Source organism: Cucumis sativus, chromosome 1 (genome assembly GCF_000004075.3).
Source record: "Cucumis sativus cultivar 9930 chromosome 1, Cucumber_9930_V3, whole genome shotgun sequence".
Taxonomy (NCBI): Eukaryota; Viridiplantae; Streptophyta; class Magnoliopsida; order Cucurbitales; family Cucurbitaceae; genus Cucumis; species Cucumis sativus.
In genome coordinates, this window is record NC_026655.2 from 6,802,951 (window position 1) to 6,813,677 (window position 10,727).

The 10,727-nt window shown below is 29.6% G+C and overlaps 1 protein-coding gene across 1 annotated transcript; it reads right to left on the reverse strand.

Annotated features, from left to right (window-relative positions):
- Positions 1-1,227: 1,227 nt before the first annotated feature.
- Positions 1,228-4,657, reverse strand: LOC101218187 (tryptophan synthase beta chain 1). Its single transcript, XM_004145126.3, has 4 exons — positions 4,262-4,657; positions 3,252-3,608; positions 2,275-2,708; positions 1,228-1,697 (listed from the first exon to the last, which is right to left on the reverse strand). Exons 1-4 carry the CDS (start codon positions 4,559-4,561, stop codon positions 1,421-1,423), a joined length of 1,368 nt encoding a protein of 455 aa, XP_004145174.1. The 5' UTR covers positions 4,562-4,657; the 3' UTR covers positions 1,228-1,420.
- Positions 4,658-10,727: the final 6,070 nt, after the last annotated feature.

Consider the following 10,727-nt stretch of genomic DNA (forward strand, 5'->3'; position numbering starts at 1 on the left):
TCAAACAATAAATGGGGCTCTATTAGAGAGATGTGGAATGCTTCTGTTCTTGATTGGGATCTCCATCCGAGAAGAACTTTGAGGAGCTTAGAATTACAACAATGGAATGAATTGAAGGCTTCCCTTACTGCCCCCCAAACACAGTCGCGGCCATGATATAACTATATGGAGACTGAATTCACAAATGGTCTCTTCACTATTGCTTCTATTAAAAAAGCTATTTACATCAGTGATCAAAGAGACTTGAATAATATTGACCCTACTATATCTTTAAAAATAAGTGGAAATCGAGCCTCCAGAGAAGGTGCAAATTTTTTATTTGGGTCCTTCTCCAGGAATGCATCAATAATATAGCTAACAAACTACCATAGAAGACTTTCTAATTGGTGCATGAATCCAAACCGGTGTGTTTTTTATGTAAAGAGGCCGTGGAAGACATCAATCATCTCTTCATTTCCTGCATCTTTGCTAAAAAATTATGGAAAAACATGGATGCCTTGTTAAATTGGAAGAACAACTTCTAGAATACTACCTCTCTATGCAAGTATATCTTCCTATCAACACAAAAAGTCAGGAAAGATTCCATCATCTTCAACACTGTGGCTGTGAGTCTGTGACTCAATGGTCTATATAGACGGAAAGAAACAGTAGAATCTTCAATAATTGTGAAAAATCTCTAGTTGAGGTTTGGGAAGATATTCAAGCTCTCCTAGGCCATTGGTTTAGTAGATCCCTCATTCAAATTACTCTGCTAGCTCTATAGCTATTAATCTCCATGCTTTGGTCTAACTTGTAATGTTATTTGGGCTTATCTCTAGTACTTATTTTTATGTTTTTCTCTTATTATTAATGAAGTGGCCAAAATGATGATAGTGCTAAGAAAGTATCCGTCTAGTGAAAATATGTTGATGCACATTTTCTAACCCAAAATTCGTATTTTTTTAAAAATAATTTGTGCATTCAAGCTTTTTTTTTTTGTTGGTTTTTTTTACATTTTAGAATTATAATGTGCTACATTATAAACGTGGTATATTATATTGGCTTAGCTGTATTAGTGCAGTATAATGGCTAAAGAGAATGCCCAACGTTTAGCATAGTGATTTTTTTTTTTACTTTGTTATAATTCTTTTCCTCTTGTTTGCAACTTTTTCAACATTAATTTTTGTATTCTTTTATCGATTTCTAAAATAATGATGACAATCATTTCCATTTATACTGGTACGAGACTTTTTTAGAGGAATGATAATCATACACCCATAAAGGATTGTATATATACAAACTCTAATAATTAATTAGTCATTGGTTGGATGAAATCTAAATTGATTCTTATCTCTTTTGTTTGTATATAAATGAAAAATAAGCAAAAACAATAATAACATATTTATTTACAAGAAATAATATTGAAAATGAGGAATTATAGCTAGTGGTTGTGTTGGTGATAGTTGAAAACAATGGCAGCGTCTTTATCACCACGCCCACTGCAATTGACGACGACCTTGCAACCGTCGGGCAGAGTGGGGCAAAGCTTATGAAGATAAGCAAAAGCATGAGAAGCCTCCAGCGCTGGGAATATGCCTTCCAGCTTGGCTAGGAGTTTGTAAGCTTCCACTGCCTCCGTGTCCGACGCCGTTTCAAATTCAGCTCTTCCACTGTCTTTTAGAAAGCTCAGTTCTGGCCCTACTCCTGGATATTCTAGCCTGCGTTTGTTCATTTTGAATACCCATCATTAATAACATTAGCTATGCTAAGATCTTTCATTCTAGAGATATAAGATTTTTATCTCCTTGTCAACAATGTTTTACTAGGCCTAATTATTTGAATTCACTGTCAGATTGAGCTTCATTCAAAGGTAATAATCAAGTTGGGTATTTACACACACGATTTGAAAAGCATTTCATTTTTTAAACTTTTAGTTTCACTTTAAAAAGTTTTGCTAACTTCATATAAAAAAAAAGTTCAGATGTTTTTGAGTTGCACTTATTTTTAATGAGCTGAAAAACATGCACATTTTTTTAAAACAAAACCAAATAGTTATTGTCTTTTTTTTTTTCTTTTTAAAATGAGACTAATTAAAATGTCTTAAAAGGTATCAATTGGTGTCCTTCCCATTTAAGGGAAGAACACTTTTCTTTATGTAAGAACATGATGTGACATTATATATGTCAAGTCACCATCTTTGTCAAATGTGATAGCAAAAACAATTAAACAAAATTGATTCGCAATATATATTATATTAATAATATACACCCTTCCAACATGATCTATAAAACTTACCCTACACCAACGGAATGGGGGTTCAAAATCTGGCCTTCATCGTCTTGCAAAAGGTAACTCAAAGCTCCATGGTAGACCCCAACATGGCCTTTAGACAAAGTTGCAGAATGCTTTCCACTATCCAAGCCGAATCCGGCAGCCTCCACTCCGATCAGCCTAACATCTTTTTCATTAATGAATTCATGGAAGAGTCCCAAAGCATTTGAGCCACTACCAATGCAAGCCAAAAGAACATCTGGTTTGGCTCCCCATTTTTCCATGGCTTGTCTTCGCGTCTCTTTACCAATCACGGACTGAAACTCCCTAACCATGGCGGGACAAGGATGTGGACCCACCACTGTGCCCGTTAAATAATAGCTCGTTTCTAAGTTCCCCACCCACCCTCTTATTGCCTCTGATGATGCGTCCTTGAAATTTCCCTCCACAGCTTTCACCTGACCCACAGTAGATAAGATATGACTATTCAATATCATATCACACCCTCTAAATAATAATAACACACATTTTTTTTCAAATTCAGAACTCTCTATTTCCGTATCTTACTAAATAGATTCTTTCTGAATTATTATAACAACAACAACGTCCACAGTTTTTGGATTGAATACTCTAAATGATAAATAACCTTCTAGTAGATTCTCAATTTGGTCAATAATCATTTAAAAATGTTTTTAATTTAAAATAGAAAATCTGACTGTTTGAGCCCGCTATCTCTCCATTTGTCTCAAAAAACAACCTACTTGTATCATTTGTACGTTGAAAACAGGAAATTAAATTTTACGTAGAACCACTATAGATTGAATTAGTGACATATCTTAGCCCTTTATCAAGGTCAAGCCTCCTGTTTACTTAAATCCATGGTGGTTTAATCTTATGAACATTTTAAACTCCTAGTCTATTGAATATTCTCAATTTGATATAGTTATGAACACATGTTTCTATATTTAATGTTACAAAAGAATAATAGTATGTAAAAGTACCTTAGCACCCAGCATTTTGATTAAGAGAACATTTGAAGATTGCTTTTTGATATCTTCAGTGCCCATGAAAATGGTGCAATCTAAATCATGTTTGGCGCAAGCAGCTGCAGTGGCAACGCCGTGCTGTCCAGCCCCAGTGGCCGCAACCACGCTCTTCCGCCCCATGCGCTTCGCAATCATAACCTGTGCGATCGCATTGTTCATCTTGTGCGCACCACAATGGTTCAAATCCTCTCTTTTTATGTATATTTCAGGTCCCTTTCCTTCTTCGTTTTTGTAGTGCTTTGTTAGCCTCTCCGCGTAATATAGCGGCGTTTCTCGTCCAACAAAATCCCTCAGCGCCACCTCCAGCTCCTCCTGCTCACACACACACACACAACCATTTACTTCAATTAATTTCTTATTTCTCAAAATAATAATAAATTTCTATATATTGAAGATAAATTTGATAGATTCAAATTAGTCGGACAAAAATGTTATCGGACATTTTTTTAGTAAGTAATATTTGTGGGTGCATATCCCAACATCCACCTATCTTTCTGTGTGTTTCACTCTCATCACACCAAGAAAAAATGGATTAAAATATTTAAAAAGTAAAAAAGAACTTACATTTTAAAATAAGGTCTTAGAGGATGCAGTGAGATGTTGAAAGATAGGGAAGCCCTAGATGCACTTTTGGGTATCTTCCTTTTTGTTTTTTAGAAATATGGTGAATTCCTTAGTCTGCACTCACTTTTTTGTGTCTCACTCTTGAGTGTATAATTACAAAAGCGACTATGTGACAAATTCTTGTTTGTTAAAAAAATATTTTTCAAGTTTGTAATCGAAGAAGATGCATAAATATGGGTGTAGCCATGTGCAGCTAGCACCAAAGTATAGGAGTTAGAGAGGAAAAACTAGTGTAATAAAGAACGCAAAAAAGTGAGCAAGAAAAGCAATAACTAATTCAAAGTACCCAACAAAGAGGAAGAAATAAAAAAAAGAAAAAAAGAAAGTGTTAATTTTGGGACCTGGAATTTGGAATCGTTTAAAACCAAGTTGAACTCAGCTTCCAATTTGCCCAAGCAAGTGATTAGAGATTCAGGCACAAACTTGCCACCAAATTTTCCAAACTTTCCCAACTCCCCAAATCCTAAATTTTGGGACTTCTTGGGGTCATCAATCACAAGCTGCATCTTTATTGTTCTCATATAATTCTTGTTTGCTGTGGCCAAAATGTTTGGCCCAGTTCCTAATTTACCAACGTTTACATGTGATTTGGCTACTAATTGGTTGGTAATTGCAGCATTGTTCACCAAATTGCAGGCCATTTTTAGGTGATTTTTTTTTTTTTTTTGTCTTAACAAGAGCGAGGGAGAAAAGAGAAGAAGAGAGATAAGGGGATTTGAGTTTTAAGTGTTAAATGAGGGACATGAAGAGAGGTTGTTTATATAGACAAACTTAATTACTTTTGTGGCAAATGTTGATACATGGCAAGTGGGAACATAATTTCAATTCTATTTGTCAATGGAAATAGTATGAATAACTAACAAGGAATGAGCGTCAACACATAAATAAATTAGGTACATGATCCCATGATTTGATTTAGATCACGACATATGCCTGAACTTAATTTGTGAAATGAAAGAGGCCTTCTTAGTACAACTGTTCTTCAAAAGTATAGGTGTTGGTTGAGTTGTATCTATCTTTCTATAACGATCTTAGCATGATAATTTATTTTTTTTAGAAAAGTAATAATATTACCATTATTATTTACTATTCTAAAAAAATAAACTACACTTAGTAATATCTCTTATATACATGATAAAATTATTACCTGACACGAAGTTTCATCTCAAAATCAATATGATCAACTAAAGGAATCTCCTCCAAACTTATAAACATTCAAATATTAATATAAGTACTCCTCCCATTCTAAAGATTTTACAAAATAGCACATATTCTAAAAATCCATGAATTTTGACCCTTTTTACAAAAGGCTTGATAGATGGAAGGACAAAAAAAAATAAGAACACTTTTTATCATATTTTCTCGAATAACTATTGTAAATAACAAAACTGATAAAAATATATACAAAATATAAAAGGACATTTTTCAAAATAGCAAAGTAAATTAAAATATTTACAATGATAGTTATTAATAAACTTCTATCACTGTCTGTTAATGTTACTAATAGAAGCATGTGCATGACCATCAGTGTCTACTATGGATAGAATATGAAAAATTTGTTACATGTTAGTAAATATTTTATTAAATTTGGTATGTTTGATAATTTTCTAAATATAAAAAAAATAAGATTACTGTATCAATAATCAATAAGAGTAGTATAGAACATTTTTATTTTAAAAAAAATGAAATAATGGAGATGTGTATTATTGTTCTAAGGTTGAAAAGTTCAATTTTTTGATTAGTTACTAGGAAACAGTGTGTACTTATGTAACACGTGGAAATGAAATAAATGGTTATTGGGGTGATGGATTGAATGATGAAATAATAGATAAGGAGTAAATGAAGGACTTCGTTAATTTCTTGCATTTTTGTGAAGGTGGGTTATTGTAGGAGGACCGCTTACGAGTACTACTCCTACTGCTAAGGTCGGTCCCCAGATTGAGATATCCACACATATTATTGTCAATCTATTTTTTGAGTTATCCATAACAAGTACATTTTTCTCAACAACTTCATTTTCATCAACGACTTCCTCTCCACTCCATTTTCTGGAGAACAATATTCATAAGAAAAACAGAAAAGAAATCAGGATTTCAATTACAAAATGACTGCAATCTTGAAAGTTGTGTGAAAAGGGGAAGGGGCAGCTGAAATAACTAACTAAAAGGAGGAAGAAAACTTAGATTTAGTTTATTTGTGTGTCTAATGTTTCTCCATTTTTTGTTTTGAATTCAATTTATTTTACAATATTGTTCGTGTTTTTCTTGAAAATGGGAGAGAGCTGGAAGAGGAAGATGAAGAGGGAACAGGTAGATGGTAGAAGAGAAAAGAGAATAATCTTGATTTTTATTTTTTATAATTTTAAAATATTGGATCAAAATTGTTGATTTAAAAACAATGGCTAAATGAAAGTTGAAGAGTGTGAGATAATTATTGTAACTAATGAAATATTTTCCCTTTAATATTTAATATATCATTTCATTTCATTGTCTTCTTCTATTTATTATTTAAATTCGTAAATCTAGATCAGTTCAGAGTCGGGTCAATCTCATTAGTTTTGTCAAATTTATATTGAAATAAACATGTTGCATATACTAAAAAAAATGAGTTAATAGATACAAAAGTAATTAAACGTTTTTAAATTTAATGGGTGGGAACTCATTTATTATTTTTAATAGAATTCACGACACAAAAAAAGAAAGAAAAAACATTGTAGACGTTTTCACACAACAAAATTGGAAAGATACATATAAAGAAAAGCAATTTGAGTTGGAATTTAAAAAGAGATGGTCAATTTTCTTTTTCCCTCTCTCTCTCCTGACCTCCAATAGAATATTAGTTGAAATTTGAATAATTTCTGGAAGAAGGCGAAGACTTCAACTCCCATTGTTAAGGAGAGATGTACGTACACTGTCCGATTTTTAATTTGCAATAACTAGAAATCAAAACCCAGAAGACTTGCAGAGAGTGATAAGAACTGTTAAGTTACTGTGTATTTGTTGGAAATTTGTATTGAATGGTTTTGTTGTTTGGTGGATTTAATGTTTGTGAGAAGTAAATATATATATAAGAGAAGAGTACTATGAAAGAGTTCATGAATTTCTGCACCAGCTGTGTTGAAGTGGCTTGCTTTGGTAAAGTTAATTATAAGTACTACTAGCTAGGGTGGTGGGTTTTGTACAGAAGAACTATTTGTAAAGCAGCATACGTACAAAAATACGTGTAAACACAATATTATGAATTCAACAGTCGAAGTTTTATTTAGAAAAATCTCTGTATATATATATATATGTATGTTTGTTATTGTAGGGAACTACACATTTTAAATGCAACAAAGACATTACGCGTAAAAGTTCATAAGACTGAAGTTTTCAACATATACATCAACGTTAGCACTAAAGCATATTATATACAATGCCTGATGTGTAATGCTTGTTTAAGGTTTACATTATTTTAGTGTATGAAGTTTGACTTTTATTCTCAATATTTTATTCTTCTTCTTCTTTTTATTAAAAAAGATACAATTAAAAAGCCATTTAAAAAGAAGAAAGAGTTGAACCATTATTAACAAATACTCCTTTATGATATAATAATCAACCGAGATGAATTGATTCAATTGACCATGTCATAGTGTGTATAAATATAGAGAAGAGTGAAAAAAAAAGGTCTTAATATAAAAAGAAAGAAAGAAAAAATCAATTTGGTTGGATATTTGAAGTAGTGCATAAAATTATAGGAATAAAAAAAATTAGTGCATTTTGAACCATAAAGACCTAGTAAAATAATGAAAATTAATAGGTAAATTAATATTGGTGAATTCAATTGACTGTTTCGGACTATATATTTAATCATATAGCAAAATAAATAAATAAATAGATTAATTTTTTTGCCACTATTAAAATGAATTAAAAAAATTTACTATGTTCGAATATAACAAAAATGTTAAATGATTTTTTTGTGTTTCATCTTTGGGTCCAAAAGTGTAAAGAAGAGATGTGAAAAACGTGGATAAGATATTGTATTCTTTTATTGGGGGGGGGAAGAACTCCACCGACGAAAACGATGACCACGACAATAGTACTTAATTGCTTTTGGTTTTTCGAAGTTGAGTAGACAAATATCAAAATGATTTGTGTTTGATAATAACTAATGGTTTGAAATGTCAAAAGTGCCTTTTTTATAGCTAATTCAAATTATAACAACTTTCTGTCTAATCGATAAGCTATTATTCTAAGTATGAGTGATGTTCTTGTATTTCTTTATATTCCAAGATTTTTCTCTACCTAATTCCTCTCCTTTTTCCTTGAACTACGAGATTCTCTCTAGCTTTTGTAAATCTCTTTTTAGGATGATATACGCTTTTTTCTATTTTTCTTTTTCTTTTCTAATTTTCATATAAAATTTTATTGTCTCTTTGTTTTCTTTTTAATTATTCCTATACATTTTTATCCCTATTCCTTTTTCTTTTTATTATTTTTAAATATATTTTTCATATAATTTTTTTTAAACTTTTTTCTTAAATTTTTCCTATAATATTTTAAAATTTTTTAAAAATAGTAGATTTTACAAAATATTTACAATTTATAGCAAATTTAGAATCCAAAATTTTGTTACAGCTTCTAAACATTTTAATTTATTTTTCTATTTTAAAAAATGCCCCTCATTTTTTCTTAAAATCTAAACTCTATTAATTTTAAGAAAATTTCAAGTTTTAGAAATATTTGAATAATTAGCAAAATAAATTAACAAACACAAAGATAATGTTAATACTTCCTTTAAATTAAAATTTTCTTTTAAAAAATGTCAAATTTTGATAGTAAATTTTTTGTATAATTAAAAAAAACACGTGAATAATAATGTTAATAAATATTTTTCCTTAAAATTCAAAATTTTAAGAGTAGAATATTGGTATAACGTGACAAAATAAATACCTCATAAATAAATAAAACAAATAATAATGTTAATAATTTTTATACAATTTTGTTAAAATCTTTTGGTATATTCTAAACAAAATAGGAATTTCTGTAAAATAAAGAAACAAATACAATAGATAAGGTTTCACGAGTACGAGTGAGTTCAAAATAAATAAATCCTAAGTATTTAACTTAACGAAATAAGTTATATAGAAATATAAAATTATAAGTAAGTATGTTTATTCGACCAGAAATAAAAGTATAGTAGATTTTTCATTAAAAGTGTATAGTATTATTTATTTATTTGTTAAATTTGACTTGAGGGATGATTTTGTAGGAATATTGTTAATTTGTTCCTAAAGTTTCTTCTATCTACTAACAACAATTTGTATTCAGTGTTATTCCTTTTTCTTTTAGTTTTTTTTAAGAGGAAAGAATGTGATGGTTTTTTTAAAAAAAAATATTTGATCAATTTAATAAATAAAAATAATTACAATATTGAAATTAATAAATTATAAATGTAAATTAAATTTATTTTACAAATTTTATTGGAGATTCCACCACCCATTTATATTTCTAAAACTAAAACAAGAAGGTGTGAATCAATATATAATAACTAATATAATATATATATTAATTACTAACAAATTTATTATATGTTTTCTGGAATCTTATTCTCTTAACGTTTGTTTCAGACAAATTATTACAATTATTTAAAACAAATCAGTAGAAGTTAATTAACTTTAAATGACTAAACATATTTAATATAGCATTTCACAAAATTTAAAATCATCAATCTAAAATTAAAAACAAAATATAATTATACTTGGTTTATTAGTTGTATATAGATTAAAATTTAATATTTAAAAAAGTTATTTAGCTAATTTTATTATTATTTTTTGTAAGTTGAAAACTATGATTACATAGATGTTAGTGAAATATAATAGATAACTTCTAGTCACACTAGTAGTTACAAAGACGAACTTATAATTTCTAATTTTGACCGTTTGTAAGATTAAAAAATTGTACATCTAATTTTATTATTTTTCACGTTCCACAGTGTCAAATTTTCAAATGTATCAAGAATTATTTTTTGTTCTTTTTTAAACGAAAAAGGGTTGGAGACCAGATAGGTAGTACGAAAAGAATACATGTATCATACATATAATCATCAAACATTTTAAATAACGAAAAAATAATTTTTAGAATAAAATATTAACACAATTGATTCAGTTGATAAAAAAAAACTTACAAATTGAAGGGTGGTTCTACTATTGTTTTTCTTTTTTTCTTTGGTCGTCAATCCAAAACAACTAAACTACACAAAAAGTAAGTAACATGAAAATATAATATTATTTGTTACATATATATAGGACATAAAACGAGAAAATAAACTAGTTTGTCCTTTTTTTCAAATCGCCACAAAATCTACATAAAATAAAAATCTAGTCAAAATATATGTAAATTTTGATACACGATCTTAGTCATACCTATGCCTCGAGATGCTGGCCTAGGATGAAAGAACATGATTGTTTTACACGTGTTCTTTCATGGAATTTATGAAATTAAGTATAAATTGTGTAGATACTCTCACCTGGAATAGGTCTAAGATAGCCCTAAGATCCTTTAAAATTTCTTTTTTACCTTCAATCTCGACCCTACTCAAGCCTAAGATTGGCCGAAAATCCTTAAATATCTTTCTTTGTTCCTAGTCTCGCTTGGGAGACTTCCCTAAGTTGGTTCGAGATAATAATTCAATATCCTTTAGTTATTCGCTCTTGATCCTTAATTGCACCGAGATGGTCCAAGATTATAAATTGCAAATAAGATATAAATCGCAAGGGGCATATATAGAATTTATAAAAAAAAATGATCGCACGTCATTAGACTTTTC

Bases quoted from the DNA above. Each gene is read 5' to 3' on its own strand.
- LOC101218187 (XM_004145126.3), bottom strand. From the start codon at position 4,561: ATGGCCTGCAATTTGGTGAACAATGCTGCAATTACCAACCAATTAGTA. The intron at 2,709-3,251 runs GTACTTTTACAT...ACTGTGGGTCAG, and splicing joins TCAAAATGCTGGGTGCTAAG to GTGAAAGCTGTGGAGGGAAA. The intron at 1,698-2,274 runs GTAAGTTTTATA...GAACAAACGCAG, and splicing joins CCCCATTCCGTTGGTGTAGG to GCTAGAATATCCAGGAGTAG.